The following is a 20,242-nucleotide window of genomic DNA, read 5'->3' on the forward strand; positions in this document are numbered from 1 at the left end:
ACCAGTATAAGTGTCACCATGGCAATACTCCCCCTAGCAATACAACAATCTAATCGTTTTTTCTTATTTTAACTGTAAATTGTCTGGTTCGGTTGGCAAAGAACAAACGCTCTGATTCAGATTTACATTCTTTACAGTCTATTTCTATAGCTGAAATTCACATCATCTCATTTATAGATCCAGATCAATCAGATCATCCACTCTGTTTAATAGATCAGAGTAAAAACTGCTGCTTGCATTGACTCAGTGACCCTTCAGCAACCCCTCACACTAAGCATGCATTAGGCAATAGTGGAGAGGACAACCGTTGAATGCTGATCTATGAACAGTTTCTATTGTAGAAAAGGCAACAGTCAACCAGCTCCACAGGCGGTCCCGTCCAGGAAACACACAGCCAGGCAGACGAGCTCCGAGCCAGCTCCCATGTCAGAGGATGAAGAGAGCACATCCAGTTAGTCACAGTCAGAGAAACAGGACTACACTGGAAAACAGGCCAAGCTCCAACATCTAGAAACAAAGGTGCTGATGGCAGCAGCACAGCTGATATTTCTCTCCAGGATGGAGTCACAGCCAAACAGGAACAGATGATTTTCCCCAGTGGGAGTTGTTAGCATTAGATCATGAGTGGGTAACAGTAGTGAAGCTGCAGAGAGGTGAGGTAAACTGTGACTCTGCATCCTGGTCTGTCTGGGTTTTAGGACTGATAAATTGATTCCCAGTGGGACGGATGATGGAGGATGACTCAGCAGCTTTCTGGACGCCTCTCTGTTTGCAGGCGGCGTCTACGGGCTGTCCTTCAGAACCCGGATCGATGAGGAAAACTGTGTCGCTCTGACACCAAACGGTAAGACTTCAGATGACATCATTTCCTGTTTACTACGTAGAGATCTTCCTCTCCATCGGTACCATCTATTAAAGCAAACAAACAATAAACATTTTCATTTGAACTAAAATCTATCAGATTAACTGAATTCTATGTGTCGTAGCGTCCAGAAGAGGGCGCTGCTGATGGTCCTTCAGTAAAAGCAAACCATCAGTCATAGCAGACATAGCATATATCTCGCATTTTCCTCCGTATCTGTAGAGGTTTTATCGCTGTAACATTTTCAGCGGACATTGCTAACATCCAAACAAATCAGACCATATATGTCCAGAATCTATATAATCATATTAGTTCCTCTAATCTCAGCATATATCACTGCAAACTCAGTTCAGTTTGATTAGATTTTAATCTGAACAAACCTGTAATCTAACTGAAAAGTGATTATAAAATGTTGTGAAATGGCCGGTTTATTATATTATCTCTGACTCGTCTTCCATGTCATTATAATGAGATCTAAGGCCACCTCGGTTCAGGTCTGATCCAAGATGGCCGCCCTGTAGCGTCTAAAGTCTGTGATTGCTGACTGATGGCTGGCCCTGAAAATGGAGCTAAAAGCAGTTAGCATCCACTGATGGACAGGAAGTGGCTGTTACATCTGTCAGAGCGTCATACCCCGCCTGTGATGATGTCAGAGCGGGCATTTCCCCCCCCTGTGGGTGATGAAAGTCAAGGTCATACCCCGCCCGATGATGAAAAGGGCCGAGCGTTATACCCCCCTTGTTTATGAAAGTCTAAGAAGGTCTTAAAACCCCCCCCTGGGGGGGATGGAAAGGAATTTTTTCAGGAAGCGTCCTCCCCGCGGGTGATGGGAATTTTAATTTTTTCAAAGCCTGGTTTGGGGGTGAATAAATTTTTTCCCGGGGCCGCCCCCAAAAATCAACCCCTCCCTAAACCCCCCCCTGGGGAGGGTGATGGTAAGAAGGTCTTAACCCCCCCTGGGGATGATGGCAAGGTTTAACCCCTCTTTGAAGAGGGGTTTTGAGGGTAATGCTAATGTGTTCTGCAGGGGCGGGCCCGGCCTCTCTCTGGAAGAGGGGATGGCTAATGCTAATTTTGTCCCCTGCAGGACGGGCCCGGTCCCCTCTCGGACAGAGGATTATGGTTTAAAGCTAATGTGTCTCTGCAGGAAGCCTTGGGCCTCCCCTTTGGAAGAGGGGATGGCTAATGCTAATGCTTTTTCTTGCAGGGCCCTGGTTCCCTTTTCTGGACAGAGGGTGGGGGGGTTTTTTTTTTTTAAAGGGGGTGGTTCTAATGCTAATGTGCTCTGCAGGAAAGCCCGGTTCCTCTTGGACAGAGGAAAGGCTAAAGCTAATGGTTTTCTGCAGGGCGCCCCGGTCCTCTCTCTGGACAGAGGGTGATGGCGAAAGCTAATGTGTTTTCTGCAGGAGCCTGGTCCTTTCTCGGACAGAGGATGATGGTTTTAAAGCTAATGTGTCTCTGCGGACGCCTGGTCCTCTCTCCCCGGGGCAAGGGATGATGGCTAATGCTAAGGGGTCTCCCGCCCGGACGCCTGGGGCCCCCTCTCTGGACAAAAGGATGATGGCTAAATTTCTAATGTTGTTTCTGCAGGAAAGCCTGGTCCTCTCTCTGGACGGGGGGAAAAGGGGGAGGTGGTTTTTCAGGGAGTGTGCTTTAAAATGCTAATGTTTTCTCTGCGGACGCCAGGGCCTCTCTCTGGGGCAGAGGGGATGGGGTAATGCTAATGTGTCTCTGCGGACGCCTGGTCCTCTCTTGGACCAAGAGGATGTGGTAATGCAAAAGTGTCTCTGCCAAGGGCGCCTGGTTTCCCCTTTTCTGGGACAGAGGGGATGGCTAATGCTAATGTGTCTCTGCAGGGGCGCCTGGTCCTCCTCTGGGAACAGAGGGGATGGCTAATGCTAAAAGTGTCCCCTGCAGGGCCCCCTGGGTTTCCTCTCTCTGGACAGAGGATGATGGCTAATGCTAATGCTAATGTGTCTCTGCCCGGGCGCCTGGTCCCTCTCTGGAAAGGGTGAGGGTTGGGTAATGCTAATGTGTCCCCTGCAGGACGCCCCGGGCCTCTCTTTGGACAGAGGAAAAGGGGGGCTAATCTAATTGTTTCTCTGCAGGGCGCCTTTGGGCCTCTCTTGGACAGAGGGGATGGCTAATTAAGCTTAAAGTGTCTCTTTCAGGGCGCCCCGGCCTCTCTCTGGAAGAAGGGTATGGCTAATCTAATTGTTTTTCTGCAGGAGCCTGGTCCTCTCTTTTGGACCCGATAGATGGGGTAAAACTAAAGGGGTCTTGCAGGGCCCTTTGGGCCCCTTTTCTCTGGACAGAGGAGTGGCTAATGCTAATTGTCTCTGAGGGCGCCCCGGTCCCTCTCTCTGGACAGGGGGAGATGGGCTAATGCTAATGTGGGCTCTGCAGACAACCCGGTCCCCTCTCTGGACAGAGGGTGTGGCTAATGCTTTAAAGCTAATGTGTCTCTGCAGGACGCCTTGGGCCTCCTCTCTGGACAGAGGGGATGGGGTAAAAGCTAATGTGTCTCTGCCCGGACCCCCTGGGCCTCTCTCTGGACAAAGGAAAGATGGCTAATCTAAGTTTTCTCTGGGAGGACCCTGGTCCCCCTCTCCCGGGCAGAGGGGATGGCTAATGCTAAAAAGTTGCTCTGCCCCGGGCGCCTGGTTTCCCCTTTTCGGACAGGGAAAAAAAGGGTAAAAGCAAAAGTTTTCTTTTGGCCCGGACGCTGGTCCCCTCTCTGGCAAAATGAGATGGCTAATGCTAATGTGTCTCTGCAGGACGCCTGGTCCTCTCTCTGGACAGAGGATGATGGCTAATGCTAATGTGTCTCTGCAGGACGCCTGGTCCTCTCTCTGGACAGAGGATGATGGCTAATGCTAATGTGTCTCTGCAGGACGCCTGGTCCTCTCTCTGGACAGAGGATGATGGCTAATGAACAAAAGTGGATCCCGCAGGAAAACCCCCCGGTCCCTCTCTGGGGCAGAGGGGGATGGCTAATTTTTTAAAATTTTCTCTGCAGGACCCTGGGCCTCTCTCTGGACAGAGGATGAAAGGCTAATGGGGTAATGTGGGCTCTTGGGAGGGCGCCTGGTCCTTTCTTGGGCGAGATGATTGAAAGGCCCCAATTTTTAAAAAGGAATCTAATGTGTCTCTGCCCGGAGCCTGGTCCTCTTTTCTGGACAGAGGATGGGGGCTAATGCTTAAAAAGTCTCTGGGAGGAGCCTGGGCCCTCTCTGGACAGAGGATGATGGCTTAAAGCTAATGGGGTCTTCTGCAGGACGCCTGGTCCTTCTCTGGACAGAGGATGATGGTAATGCTAATGCTTTAAAGTGTCTCTGGGAGGGGCGGGCCGGTCCTCTCTCTGGACCCGAGGGTGATGGCTAATAATCTAATGTGTCTCTGCAGGGGCCCGGTCCTCTCCTTTGGGCAGGGGGAGATGGCTAAAAGCTAATTGTCTCGCGGACGCCTGGTCCCCCTCTCTGGACAGAGATGAGGCCCCAATGCTAATTGTGTTCCTGAGGACGCCTGGTCCTCCCCTCTGGACAGAGGGGATGGGTAATGCTAATTTGTGCTCTGCAGGGGCGGGCCCGGGCCTCTCTCTGACAGAGGGGAAAGGGGTAATGCTAATGTGTCTCTGCAGGACGCCTGGTCCTCTCTCTGGACAAATTGGCATGGGTTTAAAAATAATGTTCCTTTTTGCAGGACCCCCCTGGGCCCTCCCCTCTGGACAGAGGGGTGATGGCCCAATGCTAATGCTTAAATTGGGCCCCTCAAAGGGCGCCTGGTTCCCCTCTTGGACAGAGGGGATGGCTAAGCTAATGTGTCTCTGCAGGGCGCCTGGTTTCCCCTTCTTGGACAGGGGATGATGGCTAATGCTAAAGGGTAATGTGTCTCTGCAGGGCGGGGCCCGGGGCCTCTCTCTGGAAAGGGTGATGAAAGCTAATGCTAATGTGTCTCGCAGGGGCGCCTGGTCCTCTTCCCCTGGAAAAGAGGGTGATGGCTAATTTCGAATGTGTCCTTTTGCAGGACGCCCGGTCCTCTCTTTTGGACAAAAGGATGATGGTTTTTTCCCCAATGTGTCCCTGCAGGAACCCCGGTCCTTTCCCCTTTGGGGCAGAGGATGGGTGGCTTAAAAGGAAAAGTGTCTAGCAGGAGCCTGGTCCTCTCTCTGGACAGAGGATGATGGCTAATGCTAATGGTCCCCTGCAGGACGGGGGGTCCTCTCTTGGACAGAGATGATGGAAAGGGTAATTTCTTTAAAGTGTCTTGGGGAGGGGCGGGCCGGTCCTCTCTCTGGACAGAGGGTTGGGGAAAGGGTAATGCTAATGGGGTTTTCTGCAGACCCCCTGGTCCCCTCCTGGACAGGGTGGGATGGCTAATGCTAATGTGTCTCTGCAGGACGCCTGGTCCTCTCTCTGGACAGAGGATGATGGCTAATGCTAATGTGTCTCTGCAGGACGCCTGGTCCTCTCTCTGGACAGAGGATGATGGCTAATGCTAATGTGTCTCTGCAGGACGCCTGGTCCTCTCTCTGGACAGAGGATGATGGCTAATGCTAATGTGTCTCTGCAGGACGCCTGGTCCTCTCTCTGGACAGAGGATGATGGCTAATGCTAATGTGTCTCTGCAGGACGCCTGGTCCTCTCTCTGGACAGAGGATGATGGCTAATGCTAATGTGTCTCTGCAGGACGCCTGGTCCTCTCTCTGGACAGAGGATGATGGCTAATGCTAATGTGTCTCTGCAGGACGCCTGGTCCTCTCTCTGGACAGAGGATGATGGCTAATGCTAATGTGTCTCTGCAGGACGCCTGGTCCTCTCTCTGGACAGAGGATAGGGAAGCTTTAAAAGCTAAGGGGTCCCCTGCCCGGACGCCTGGGACCCCTTCTGGACAGAGGATGGGTGGGCTAATTAACTAATGTTTTCTCTGCAGGGGCCTGGTCCTCTTTTCGGGGAGAGGGTGATGGGTAAAAGCTAATGTGTCTCCTTTTAAGGGGCGCCTGGTCCTCTCTCTGGACAGAGGGGAAAGGGGTAATGCCAATGGTCTCTGCAGGGCGCCTGGTCCCCTCTCTGGGCAAGGGTTGATGGCTAATGCTAAAATTTTGTCTCTGCAGGACGCCCTTTTTCTCTTTTGGGGCAGAGGGGGTTTGGGTTAAACTAATGTGCTCTGCAGGACGCCCTGGTCCTCTCCCCTGGAAAAGAGGGGTGATGGCTAATGCAATTTTGTTTCTGCAGGACGGGGGCCTGGTCCTCTCTCTGGACAGAGGATGATGGCTAATGCTAATGCTAATGTGTCTCTGCAGGACGCCTGGTCCTCTCTCTGGACAGAGGATGATGGCAAAAGCCCAAAGTGTCCCCTGCAGGAGCCTGGTCCTCCCCCTTCCCTTTTCAGAGGATAGGCTAATTTAAAGCTAATGTGTCTCTGCAGGGGGCGCCTTGGGCCCCTCTCTGGGCCCGAGGATAGGGAAGCTAAAAGCTAATGTGCTCTGCAGGACGCCTGGTCCTCCCCTTGGGCAGAGGGTGATGGCTAAAAGCTAATGTGTCTCTGGGAGGACGCCTGGTCCTCTCTCTGGACAGGGATGATGGTTAAGCAAAAGGGGTCTCTCAGGACGCCTGGTCCTTTTTTCTGGACAGAGGATAGCTAAGCTAATGCTAAGTGTCTCTGGGAGGAAACCCCGGTTTCCCCTCTCTGGGAAACCCCGAGGATGAAAAGGGTAATGCTTTAAAGTTTCTCTGGGAGGGGCGCCTGGTCCCCTCTTGGACAGAGGTGATGGAAAGGTAATGCTTAAAAGTGTCTTTTGCAGGGGCGCCTGGGGCCTATTCCTGGACAGAGGTGATGGCTAATGCAAAAGTGTCTTGCAGGAAGCCTGGGGCCTCTTCTGGACAGATGGGTGGAAAGGCTAATGCTAATGTGTCTCTGCAGGACGCCTGGTCCTCTCTCTGGACAGAGGATGATGGCTAATGCTAATGTGTCTCTGCAGGAGCCTGGTTTTCCCCCTCTCTGGGGCAGAGGATGATGGGTAAAACAATGTGTCTCTGGGAGGGCGCCTGGTCCTCCCCTCTGGACAGAGGATAGGCTAAACTAATGTGTCCTGCAAGGGGCGCCTTTTTCCTCTCTCTGGACAGAGGGTATGGCTAAAGCTAATTTTTGTCTCTGCAGGGCGCCCGGGCCTCTCTCTGGACGAGGATGATTGGGAAAAGCTAAAAAGTGGGTTTTGCAGGACGCCTGGCCTCTCTCTTTGGGCAGGAGGGTGATGGCTAAAGCTAAAGTTTCTGCAGGAAAGCCTGGGTTTCCCCTCTCTGGGGCAGGGGATAAGGGAGCTAAAGCTAAGTGTCTCTGCAGGACGCCTGGCCTCTCTCTGGCAGATTTATTTGGCCCAATGCAAAAGTTGGGCTCTGCAGGAAAGCCTGGGGCCTCTCTCTGGGCAGAGGGGAAGGGTTAACAATTTTTGGGCTTGGAAGGGGGCCCTTTCCTTCACCCAAAAGAAGTGGCAATGGTAAGGTTCTGGGGGCCCGGTTTCTTGGGACCCCGGGGTCCCAAGCCCCAATCCCTTTGTCTCTGGGTGGGCCCTCTTGGCAGTGGTGGGAATGCCCAAAGGCCGCAAGCATGGCCCCCTTGGCGGGGGCCCAACCCAAGGGTTTTCCCCAAGGGGCCCCCTGCGAGGTGACCAAACTAATTTCAAGGCTTCCGTCTCCCCCTGGCAAAGGTGAAAGGAAGCTAACCCTTTTTGGGGCCGAGGCGCCTTTCCCCTTTTCTGGGAAACCAAAGGTTTTCCTGCAGGGGCCCCCGGCCCCCTGGCAAGTTTGGCCCCTTTCTTTGGTAATTGGGCCGAGGGGGCCGCCCCTGGAAAAGGTTGCGCCAAGGGGCCCCTGAGGACCCTGGCCCCTTCCCGGGCCGGGTACCCTTTTAACCCCCCCCGGTTTTCCCGAGGGGCCCGGCCCCTTTGGGACGGGGTGGTAAGGCTTTGTCTCCCCTTTCCTCCCTGGGGCCCGGATAGGCTAATCTTTTCTAAAGGTTTCAGGCGCCGGGCTCCTCCAGGGGGAACAACAAATTTTGTCTTCAACCCCCGGGCTTTCCAGAACCACAGCGGAGCCTCAGTGGGGCCCTCAGCGTGTCGCTCTGTGGTCTGCTGCGGCCGCAGGATGTGTGGCGGCTGGTGGAGCAGCTCAGGTCAGCTGACACTCACTCATTCACTCACCTGTACCTGAGCACCAGGTGACCTGAGGCTCCTGTCCTCCAGGGCTCACCTGCAGCAGGCGGAGGAGGACTCCTGGGCCTCCGTGACGGTGCACGGCTTCACCGACAGTCCCGTGTCCTGGGGGGAGGAGGAGCACGGCGTCCTGACGGGAGGAGAGACCTTCTACAACCTGCTGATGTTCCAGGACCACGCCTACCGCCTCCACCTGGCCACCGGGCCGCAGGACGCCTGCCCGCCGTGAGCCGGGCCTGGAGGCGGTGGATCTGAATGGACCCGCTGGTACCGATCAGAACCAAAGGATGGTTCTGATGGTCCACTTTACTGTCACAGCCGAGCGGTTGCCATGGCGTCGTCATCGTGGACACTGATCGCTCCTCTGCAGTTATTTTCCTGACCACTAGGTGGCGCTGAATGCAGAGGGCGGTCCAATGGTAGCTGATGACCAGCTGCCTTATTTTCATTGGTTGTCAGATCAAAGAGGATGGCTGGAATAAAAGCGCCTTTAAAGCAGCACGAGTCATTGGTCATTTTATTACAAATGGGGATAAAAAGGTCAAAGGTCATACTCTGTTATCAGAACCTGCCTCACAAGCTTACAGTTCAGCAATAAAAGCCAATAAAGACCATAGAAATCAAAGTTTATTGTTCATGATGGAGGAAAACATCTAAGGCAGCCCTGTAGCCCCGCCCCTTCCTGTCAGTTCAACAGCCCATTCACTGGTTTCCAGTCAGGAACCAGTTTATGCTGGTCTCTGTTCCTGTGGGTGCAGCACGGGGAAACACCGCCACCGGACCGATTACCCAGATCCCCCAGCAGGTGGACCCAGTCTTCCAGGATCAGAACCAGTTCCATGTTTCCTCTGCTTCTGTCCCACAGCAGAACCGGGTCAGACCCGGACTGGAAGGAGCCGGACTGGATGGAGCCGGACTGGAAGGAGCCGGACTGGATGGAGCCGGACTGGGTGGAGCCGGACTGGGTGGAGCCGGACTGGGTGGAGCCGGACTGGAAGGACTGGGTTAGGGTTCTAGCAGAGTTCGGTTCTCTTCTGCAGGTACTGCAGGATGGAGTCTGTTCCCTGCAGAGACCCCCACACTCTCTTTAGGGCTTCACACTCGCGCTCGTTGGCTTGCTCCAGAGCACTGCGGCTGGTGTTCCTCATCAGGGCTTTGGACTCCTGCAGGACCTGCCAGACAGAAGCGGAACGCAGCGTGTTAAACCTCAGTGGAGCGTGCGGGGCTGTCTTAGGACAGAGACTAACCTGAGAATCCACTCCCACCAGCTCTTTGACCCGCAGCATCACTTCCTGGGTGAAGGTTCCAGGCCAGAGAACCTGCGACACCAAACCTTTAGAACACGCCTCCTGCGCCGTCAGCTTCCTGCCACCCAGCAGCAGCTCGTTAGCCTGGAGGGACAGACACGCTCTGGGTCAGGACCTAAGACCAGTCAAGAGCCTAGTCTGGACAGGGTTCTGGAGACATTGGTCAGGATACGTCTAAGCTAATCAGGGGACAGATGGACCGGGGCGGGGCCACCCTGGGCCAATCGGGGGCCACCCTGGGCCAATCGGGGGCCACTCCTACCAGTGCTTCCCTCTACTACAGACGGTGGCAGCAGTAATACTCTGAAATATTCTACCTTATTTATTATTTAAACCAGTTCCTGGTTAATGATGCTCATCAATATACTAACATTAAAGATGGTAAATATTTAATTCACTCTTTCAGATCTAGAGTTTGTCTTATGGGGTAAAGAGAGTCTCTGCGAGTCACAATGAGCCTTCAGTGAAATCAGAGATAACTAATCTAGTCATAATAATCCACTTAATGTAGATATGAGTAAGTATGGACCTAAGCAGAACGATTAAGATGTTAGATGTTGAAATATCTGCGCCTTTTAGTTAGCAAATGCTTTAGATTTAGTCTTTATTTAGAAAATATGGCTGCTGTTCATCTTCCTGGTGGAAGAGTGCAGCCTGACCCTGAGGTTCTGGTGCCGACCCGCCTTCTGCCAGCCTTCAGGGTACATTGGTTACTGCCTGGACTCCCTCATTAAACACCTCTGCAGATGGAAAGGAGGACACCAGTTAATCACTGGGCCTGAACATGAGGCGGTAATCAGGAAAGGAGTCTGGGTCCGAGTCACAGCATGTCCAAGACTGGACAAGGGTCTGGACATGAGGAGTCCAGACAGGTCAGGATGAGTCCTTGTCCGGGGGTTTGAGTAAGAAGCAGGCACAATGGAGGACTCACCGAGGCCAACCCCATGATGCGTGGAAAGGTGAAGGAGGAGCAACCGTCGGGCGTTTGTCCACAGAAGGTGTACGGCGTCTGGAACCAGGCTTTCTCATTGGCCCAAACCACGTCGCAGAGGGGGAGGAGGGCGGCACCCAGGCCAAGCGCCGGGCCGTTCACTGCCGCCACGATGGGCTTCCTGAACTGGATGAAAGTGTTGACAAAGGTCCTGAGGAGTAGAAAGACACAGGTGAGACGACGCCTCAAATATGGCTGAAGTGGTTCCGGGGCACCGCCAGGCTACCTGATAGTTTCTGCCATCTTGATGCTCTCCTTCTTCCTGTCGTCTGCCAGCCGTCTGATGAAATACAGGAAGTCGAGGCCGCAGCAGAAGACGCTGCCAACGGCACCTAGTAACACCAGCTTACTGTCGTCGGACGCCGCCGTCGCCATGGCGCTCTGGATCTCCTTCATCACCTGTAGGACGGCAGGCAATCAGAGCTGGTGTCGGGGTAGAGCCCAGCATGCTGCGGGCCACAGCCTCACCTCTGGATTGAGCGTGTTGTTCTCCGAGCTTTTGGTGGACAGCAGGATGTGCGTGAAGCCATCCTGCTTCTTCACCACGATGTCTCGGTACCGGTAGGCACTCTCCGTTTGACGGACACTGAACCGCAGACGTTTGTCGAATGTGGAGTGCTCCTCTATGCGTCGTTTACCCATCGCTCCGGTTGCCCCGGTAACGCTGTGAACAGCCGAAACGCCACCGGCTGCAACAGCCTCCATTAGTGCAGAGTTTCCTGGAGAAGAGAAGCAGAGGGGCAGTTACTGACTGGAACCAGTAGGAGAATCAGGTCAACCAGCTGCCAACTGGAAAAATTCCCCCTTTCCCTTTTAAAAAACGCGAACCCCTGGGTTTTTCTAAGGGCCCCGGGGGGGGAAACGTTCTAGTAACATCCGCCACGGAGTTCAACGGTTTCTAGGACACCCCCCCCCCCCCCCCCACCCCAACCCCCCCCAAAAACCCCCCCCCCAACCCCCCACAAACCACACCCCACAAAAACCCAAACACCCCCCAAACACCCAAACCCCCCCCCCCAAAAACCCCACAAACCGGCAAAAACAACCCCAAACCCAAAACCCCAAAAACCCATAACCACCCCCCAAACCCAAACACCCACCCATAACGGGGCATAACAACCCCAAAAACCCTTTTGAAACACACCACAAACCCCACCCCCCCAAAGGTTTTAAATTCAACACCCCAAAAAAACATTTCCAAAAAAAAAAATCCCCCGGGGTTTTATTTCTTGGTCCCACAAAACACCCAAAACCCCCCAAAAACAAAACCCAAAAAACCCCCCAAACCCAAAAAACCCCACATAACACCCCAAAAACCCACAAAACCAACACACCACAAAAACACCAAACTCACCAAAAACACCCAAAACAACCCCATCCGGCTGTCACCCCACAAAAAACTTCTAGTAACCCCAACCCAACACCAACCACCCCGGAAAACCTTTTTTTTGGGCCCCCCCCACCCAAACACCAAACACAGCCCCGAAAAACCCCCAAAAACCCCACCCCAAAACACCAAACAAACCCCCCCAAACACCCCAAAAATCCCACAAGTAAAGGTTTTTAGTAAACATCGCCAAGAGTCAAGGTTCTAGTAAAATCGCCAAGAGTAACACGGTTCAGAAAATCGCCCCGATAAACGGTTTTGTAACACCGGGTTAAACGGGTTTCCGTAAATCGCCACGGATTTTCACGGGTTCAGAAACATCACCCGGAGAACACCGGGCCAGTAACATCGCCACGGATTAAACGGTTCCAGTAACATCAGCCAAAAAGTAACACGGTTCCAGTAACATCACCCCCGGATAAACGGTTTTGTAACATCAGCCCCGGATACAGGTTCCAGTAACATCGCCCCGGAGAAAACGGTTCTAAATCAGCCACGGGTAAAAACGTTTTAGTAACATCAGCCCCCGGATAAACGGTTCAGTTACATCCCCCGGGTTTTTCGGTTCTGTAAAATAGCCAGGAGTTTAAAAGGTTTTTGTAAAAATCGCCACGGGGGGTTACGGTTTTGTAAAATCGCCCCGGAAAACGGTTCAGTAACATCGCCCCGGGGGTTAAACGGTTCCGTAACATGCCAGGGGGTAACACGGGTTTTATAAAATCAGCCACGGGTAAACGGGGTTTTTAGAACATCAGCCGGAAAAAAAAACGGGGTTTTTGTAACATCGCCACGGAGTAACAGGTCTGTAAAACAGCCACAGAGAACCGGTTTAGTAACATCAGCCCCGAGTAAACAGGTTCTAGAAACAGCCCAAATAACACGGTTCTAGTAACATCACCCGGTAACCCGGTTCCAGAACATCACCCCGGATTTTAAACGGTTCCCCGTAACATCAGCCACGGGTAAAAACGGTTTTGTAATAGCCACGGATAAACGGGGTTTTAGTAACATCAGCCACAGAGTAACACGGTTTTTAAAATCAGCCCCGGGGTTTAAACGGTTTTAAAACATCAACAAGGAGTAACACGGTTTTTTAGTAACAGCACGGGTAAAAACGGGTTTAGTAACACAGCCACAAACACGGTTTATTTAAAATCAGCCCAAGAGTAAAAACGGTTCGAACATCACCACGGAGTTAAACGGGTTCATAACATCAGCCAGGAGTAAACGGTTAGTAACACAGCCCGGAAAAGGGTTTAGTAAAATCAGCCCCGGAGTAAACGTTTGTAACTCAGCCCGGAGTAACAGGTTTCCGTAACATAGCCCCGGGTAAACGGTTCCGTAACACAGCCCCGGGTACACGGTTCAGAACACGCCACGGAGAACACGGTTCCGAAAAAAAATCAGCCCCGGGTTTAAACCGGGTTTTAACATCACCCCATTAAACGGTTTAGTAACATCAGCCCGGAGTAAACGGTTCTAGTAACATCAGCCACGGAGTAAACGGTTTTATAACATCCGCCACGGGGAAAAACGGGGTTCTAGTAACTCACCCCGGAGTAACACGGTTAGTACATCAGCCACGGGGGTTTAAACCCGGGTTTAGTAACACAGCCACGGATTTTAAAGGTTTAGTTAAATGCCCGGAGTAAACGGTTCTAGTAACATCACCCGGGTAAAACGGTTTAGTAACATCAGCCACGGAGTAAAGGTTCTTGTCACGCCACAGGGGAACCGGTTCTAGTAACATCACCACGGGTAACACGTTTTTAGAATTAGCCCCAGAGTAAACGGTTCATAACATCAGCCACGGGGTTTAAAAGGTTCCCGTAACACAGCCACGGAGTTAAACGGTTCCTAACATCAGCCACGGGTAACGGTTTTTAGTAACATACCCCGGAATAACACGGGTTTTAGTAACTCAGCCACGAGTAAAAACGGTTTTTCCCGTAACATCGCCACGGAGTTAACGGTTCCGTAACATCAGCCCCGGAGTAACCGGTTCTATAAAATCAGCCCCGGGTAACACGGTTCTAGTAAATCCACGGGGGTAACACGGTTTATAACATCAGCCCGGGTAACAGGTTCAGTAAATCAGCCCCGGATTTAACCGGTTCCCGTACATCAGCCACAGTAAACGGGTTCGTAAATCAGCCCGAGTAAAGGGGGGTTCTAGAATTCAGCCACGGATAAACGGTTTTTGTAACATCACCACAAAATAACACGGTTTTTAAAATCAGCCCCGGTAAACGGTTTAGTAACATCGCCACGGAAAAAAACGTTCTATTAAAAAACAGCCACAGAGTAAAACGGTTCAGTAACATCAGCCACGAGAACACGGTTCATAACATACCACGGAGTAAACGGGGCTACATCACCACGGGGTAACACGGGGGTTTTTTAAAAAAACACCACGGATAAAACGGTTTAGTAACAAGCCACAATAAAGGGTTTAGTAAATCGCCAGGAATAAACGGGGTTTAGTAAAATAGCCACAGTAAAAACCCGGGTTTAAACATCGCCACGGAGTTACTTCCAGTAACATAGCCACGGAATAAAACGGTTCTATAACATCACCACGAGTAACCGGTTCTAGTAATTCAGCCACGGAAAAAATATTCTAGTAACATCGCCCCAAGTAACACTTCTTGTAAATCAGCCACGGGTAAAACGGTTTAGTAACACAGCCACAGAGTAACACGGGTTTTTATAACATCAACGGGGTAAACGGTTTCTATAAATCACCCCGGTAACACGGTTCTACAACTTTAGCCCGGGTAATACGGTTTCTAGAACATAGCCACGGAATAACACGGGGTTTATAACATAAGCCAAGGTAACCGGGTTTTGTAAATTCACACGGGTAAACGGTTCAGTAACATCAGCCACTAACAGGTTCTTAAATCACCACGGAATTAATACGGTTTTATAAAATCAGCCCGGTTTACACGGTTTTTTAGAAATCAGCCAGGGGGTAAACGGGTTTTCCTAACATCGCCACGGATAAATACGGTTCTAGTACTCACCCCAGGTAACACGGGTTTAGTAATTCAGCCACGGGGAATAAACGGTTTAGTAACACAGCCCCCAGAGTAAAACGGGTTTCTAACATCAGCCCCGGGGTAAAACGTTCTAGTAACACAGCCAGGAAAAACACGGTTCTAGTAACATCAGCCCCAGAGTAACACGGTTTTTTGTAACATCACCCAGGGAGTAACACGGGGCTCTAAAATCACCAGGGGTAAAGGTTCTAGTAACTCACCACAGAGTAAAACGGTTCATAAATCAGCACGGATAATACGGTTCTAGTAAAATCGCCACGGGTAACCGGTTCAGTAAATCACCCCGGGGTAATACGGGTTTTAGTAACCCCACCGGTAACCGGCTATAACATCAGCCCGGAGTAAACGGTTTAGTAACCGCCGAAATAACCGGTTTTAGTAAAACAGCCCGAGTAAAACGGTTCTTTAACCCACCCCGGGGGTAAACGGGTTTTAGTAACATCACCCGAGTAAACGGTTTTTAGAAATCAGCACGGGAATAATACGGTTCTAGAAAAATCAGCCACAGAATGTTTAGTAATTAGAGAGTAATCGGGTTTTATAACATCACCACGGGGTAATAAGGTTTTAGTAAAATCAGCCACGGTAACACGGTTTATAAAACAGCCCCGGGTAAACCCTTTTTTAGTAACATCACACGGAAAAAACTTCTAGTAACATCAGCCCCCGGGGTAACACGGTTTTTTTTTTCACCCGGAATAATCGGGGCTAGTAAATAGCCACGAGTAAACGGTTTCTTTTAAAACAGCCACGGATAAACGTTCTTTTTTAACTTTTTTTTAGCCCCAGGTTTTTAAAACGGGTTTTAAGGGGGTTTTAAACCAAACAGCAGGCGATACCGGCCCCAAAAAAGCCCGGAAATGCCGGGGGCCCCCGGGGGCCCAAGGGGTTCCCGGGGGGGGTATTCGCCCCCCCCCGGAATATTAAGGTTTTTAGACATCAGGCCACCCGGTACCGGTCCCTAACTTTCCGCCACGGAGATCGTTTAGGGGAATTTAGGGACGGGAAAGAAAGTCATTTTAATCCCGGCCCCCGGGGAACCCCCGGGGCGGGCCTCACCCAGAGGGGGGGGACCAGGGGGTTTACTAAACATCAAAGGGGGGCCAGGGGGGGGGGTTAAACCCGTTTTGTTTCCCGCCCGGTTAACGGTTTACAAAAGCAGGATAAAGGTTCCCCCAGGTCCCCTGCCCCCGGGGTAATAAAACCCCCGCCCCCCTTTTTTGTAATCGCCCCCGGGGGTATACCCTTCTAAATTTAACCATCAACAAAAATCCCCCCACTCTTCTAAAATAACATTTCACCACCCATATAACTCCCTTTCAAACACTCAATCAAAAACTTCCCAATTTAACACCCCCACCAAAATACCCCAAAATAACACCCACATAACACCTTTAAAAAAACATCACACATAACCCCCCCTTTTAACCCCAAACCCCCCAAAAACTTTTTAACAAAAACCACCATAAACCTTTCTAAAAAAACATCAAACCCCCAGTTTAAGGTTCTTGTTTCACCACGAAGTTTTCTTCAGTATTTCCCCCCCGGTCGGTTCTTGGGTAACATTCCCAGCCAACGAGGTAACCAGGACCCGTTCATCTCCCACGAAAAACCCCGGGTTCCCTTAAACGGGCCGGAGTCCCCGGGTTCCTTTTCCTCAGTTTGGGGGGGAATTTTTTGTTAAACTCCCCTTTAAACCCCCCTTCTCACCATCCCCCGGAAATTAAACCCCCCTAAATTTTGCTTTTTTTTTTTCCAAAAAAATTTTTTCTTGAAGTTTTAATTTATCAAAACCCCCCTAGTGTCCCGCTGCTGCTGGTTGAACTGGTGGACATAAGACATGCAGGTGGACAGGTGTCCCTCAGGCTCCCAGGTGTCCCCCTCTGAGCCGTAACCCCTCCAGCGGACCAGGTACTCCACCTTGCCCTTCCTGTTCTTCCTTTTGTCGATGATCCGCTCCACCTGCAGGGCGAAACCATCATCATCACCTTCATCATCATCATCACCACCTTTATCATCACAACATCATCACCACCATCATCATCATCATCACCACCACCACCATCATCACCATCATAATCACCACCATCATCATCATCATCACCATCATAATCACCACCATCATCATCACCATCACCACCACCACCATCATCACCATCATAATCACCACCACCACCACCATCATCACCATCATAATCACCACCATCATCATCATCATCACCATCATAATCACCACCATCATCATCATCATCACCACCACCACCATCATCACCATCATAATCACCACCACCACCACCATCATCACCATCATAATCACCACCATCACCACCATCATCACCATCATAATCACCACCACCATCATCATCATCACCATCACTCTGCCTGCTAATGATTCCTTGTGGTCTCCACTGTCACCATAGTTCTGTTCAGTATTCTCCCTCCAGGTTCTGGTACTTTGGCCGGTCCAACATTCCGAGTCCGAACCTGACCGGTGAGCAGAGCGATTGACCTGCTTCCATTCTACCCACCAGAACCACCGCGGTTCGGCTCCTAACCTGGCTCGGAGCTCCCAGCCGGGCTCGGAGCTTCCTCCACTGGCTTCCCTGCTAGCATGCTAGGCTTACCTCGTAGAACTCCTCCGTGGCCATGGAAACCGCGCGCGTGCACGATCAGGCAGCGGAAGCCTCCTCAGTTCGGCCGCAGCATGAGAGGAGGTCCAGGAACCGGTTCGGAGCGGTTCGGTGATGCTTGGGTCCGGTGAGAGAAAGAAGGAAACTTTTCAGTCTGTAAGTTGTTAGCATTAGCCTCCCGGAAACAGCCTCTGAGCTGAGCGCCTTTCAGAATAAAAGCCGCTGATGAAAAATCACTGATCAGCTGTAGACTTGGAGGACTGCAGCCAATCAGCTGCTTTCTTCTATTAGTTTAATGGCTGCCTGCAGCCAATAGGCTGCTTTCTTCTATTAGTTTAATGGCTGCCTGCAGCCAATCAGCTGCTTTCTTCTATTAGTTTAATGGCTGCCTGCAGCCAATCAGCTGCTTTCTTCTATTAGTTTAATGGCTGCCTGCAGCCAATCAGCTGCTTTCTTCTATTAGTTTAATGGCTGCCTGCAGCCAATCAGCTGCTTTCTTCTATTAGTTTAATGGCTGCCTGCAGCCAATCAGCTGCTTTCTTCTATTAGTTTAATGGCTGCCTGCAGCCAATCAGCTGCTTTCTTCTATTAGTTTAATGGCTGACTGCAGCCAATCAGCTGCTTCCTTCTATTAGTTTAATGGCTGCCTGCAGCCAATCAGCTGCTTTCTTCTATTAGTTTAATGGCTGCCTGCAGCCAATCAGCTGCTTTCTTCTATTAGTTTAATGGCTGCCTGCAGCCAATCAGCTGCTTTCTTCTATTAGTTTAATGGCTGCCTGCAGCCAATCAGCTGCTTTCTTCTATTAGTTTAATGGCTGACTGCAGCCAATCAGCTGCTTTCTTCTATTAGTTTAATGGCTGCCTGCAGCCAATCAGCTGCTTCCTTCTATTAGTTTAATGGCTGCCTGCAGCCAATCAGCTGCTTCCTTCTATTAGTTTAATGGCTGACTGCAGCCAATCAGCTGCTTCCTTCTATTAGTTTAATGGCTGCCTGCAGCCAATCAGCTGCTTTCTTCTATTAGTTTAATGGCTGCCTGCAGCCAATCAGCTGCTTTCTTCTATTAGTTTAATGGCTGCCTGCAGCCAATCAGCTGCTTTCTTCTATTAGTTTAATGGCTGCCTGCAGCCAATCAGCTGCTTTCTTCTATTAGTTTAATGGCTGACTGCAGCCAATCAGCTGCTTTCTTCTATTAGTTTAATGGCTGACTGCAGCCAATCAGCTGCTTTCTTCTATTAGTTTAATGGCTGCCTGCAGCCAATCAGCTGCTTTCTTCTATTAGTTTAATGGCTGCCTGCAGCCAATCAGCTGCTTTCTTCTATTAGTTTAATGGCTGCCTGCAGCCAATCAGCTGCTTTCTTCTATTAGTTTAATGGCTGCCTGCAGCCAATCAGCTGCTTTCTTCTATTAGTTTAATGGCTGCCTGCAGCCAATCAGCTGCTTTCTTCTATTAGTTTAATGGCTGCCTGCAGCCAATCAGCTGCTTTCTTCTATTAGTTTAATGGCTGACTGCAGCCAATCAGCTGCTTTCTTCTATTAGTTTAATGGCTGCCTGCAGCCAATCAGCTGCTTTCTTCTATTAGTTTAATGGCTGCCTGCAGCCAATCAGCTGCTTTCTTCTATTAGTTTAATGGCTGCCTGCAGCCAATCAGCTGCTTTCTTCTATTAGTTTAATGGCTGACTGCAGCCAATCAGCTGCTTTCTTCTATTAGTTTAATGGCTGCCTGCAGCCAATCAGCTGCTTTCTTCTATTAGTTTAATCGGCTGCCTGCAGCCAATCAGCTGCTTTCTTCTATTAGTTTAATGGCTGCCTGCAGCCAATCAGCTGCTTTCTTCTATTAGTTTAATGGCTGCCTGCAGCCAATCAGCTGCTTTCTTCTATTAGTTTAATGGCTGCCTGCAGCCAATCAGCTGCTTTCTTCTATTAGTTTAATGGCTGACTGCAGCCAATCAGCTGCTTTCTTCTATTAGTTTAATGGCTGCCTGCAGCCAATCAGCTGCTTTCTTCTATTAGTTTAATGGCTGCCTGCAGCCAATCAGCTGCTTTCTTCTATTAGTTTAATCGGCTGCCTGCAGCCAATCAGCTGCTTTCTTCTATTAGTTTAATGGCTGCCTGCAGCCAATCAGCTGCTTTCTTCTATTAGTTTAATGGCTGCCTGCAGCCAATCAGCTGCTTTCTTCTATTAGTTTAATGGCTGACTGCAGCCAATCAGCTGCTTTCTTCTATTAGTTTAATGGCTGCCTGCAGCCAATCAGCTGCTTTCTTCTATTAGTTTAATGGCTGCCTGCAGCCAATCAGCTGCTTTCTTCTATTAGTTTAATGGCTGACTGCAGCCAATCAGCTGCTTTCTTCTATTAGTTTAATGGCTGCCTGCAGCCAATCAGCTGCTTTCTTCTATTAGTTTAATGGCTGCCTGCAGCCAATCAGCTGCTTTCTTCTATTAGTTTAATGGCTGCCTGCAGCCAATCAGCTGCTTTCTTCTATTAGTTTAATGGCTGCCTGCAGCCAATCAGCTGCTTTCTTCTATTAGTTTAATGGCTGCCTGCAGCCAATCAGCTGCTTTCTTCTATTAGTTTAATGGCTGCCTGCAGCCAATCAGCTGCTTTCTTCTATTAGTTTAATGGCTGACTGCAGCCAATCAGCTGCTTTCTTCTATTAGTTTAATGGCTGACTGCAGCCAATCAGCTGCTTTCTTCTATTAGTTTAATGGCTGACTGCAGCCAATCAGCTGCTTCCTTCTATTAGTTTAATGGCTGCCTGCAGCCAATCAGCTGCTTTCTTCTATTAGTTTAAT

General features: G+C 50.6%; 2 protein-coding genes and 1 long non-coding RNA gene across 4 annotated transcripts; 2 read left to right on the forward strand and 1 right to left on the reverse strand.

Annotated features, from left to right (window-relative positions):
• Positions 1–469: 469 nt before the first annotated feature.
• On the forward strand, positions 470–3,789 carry LOC119780219. Its single transcript, XR_005280362.1, has 3 exons — positions 470–1,510; positions 2,294–2,300; positions 3,613–3,789. It is a non-coding gene; the product is annotated as an uncharacterized LOC119780219 (long non-coding RNA).
• A 3,679-nt stretch (positions 3,790–7,468) lies between these two features.
• rpp40 (ribonuclease P/MRP 40 subunit) lies at positions 7,469–8,570 on the forward strand. Its single transcript, XM_038280173.1, has 4 exons — positions 7,469–7,568; positions 7,643–7,760; positions 7,877–8,032; positions 8,103–8,570. Exons 1-4 carry the CDS (start codon positions 7,469–7,471, stop codon positions 8,299–8,301), a joined length of 573 nt encoding a protein of 190 aa, XP_038136101.1. The 3' UTR covers positions 8,302–8,570.
• A 5-nt stretch (positions 8,571–8,575) lies between these two features.
• On the reverse strand, positions 8,576–11,114 carry cdyl (chromodomain protein, Y-like). Of its 2 annotated transcripts, XR_005280361.1 has the most exons (6): positions 10,839–11,114; positions 10,597–10,769; positions 10,311–10,521; positions 9,320–9,463; positions 9,024–9,244; positions 8,576–8,963 (listed from the first exon to the last, which is right to left on the reverse strand). XR_005280361.1 is itself a non-coding variant. In XM_038280174.1 (5 exons), exons 1-5 carry the CDS (start codon positions 11,073–11,075, stop codon positions 9,086–9,088), a joined length of 924 nt encoding a protein of 307 aa, XP_038136102.1. In that variant the 5' UTR covers positions 11,076–11,114; the 3' UTR covers positions 8,576–9,085. The 2 variants fall into 2 exon arrangements, 1 of the variants encoding a protein (XP_038136102.1); XM_038280174.1 differs by having other exon boundaries at positions 8,576–9,244.
• Positions 11,115–20,242: the final 9,128 nt, after the last annotated feature.

This window comes from Cyprinodon tularosa, unplaced genomic scaffold (assembly GCF_016077235.1).
Source record: "Cyprinodon tularosa strain WSP-4 unplaced genomic scaffold, ASM1607723v1 ctg1576, whole genome shotgun sequence".
NCBI lineage: Eukaryota > Metazoa > Chordata > Actinopteri > Cyprinodontiformes > Cyprinodontidae > Cyprinodon > Cyprinodon tularosa.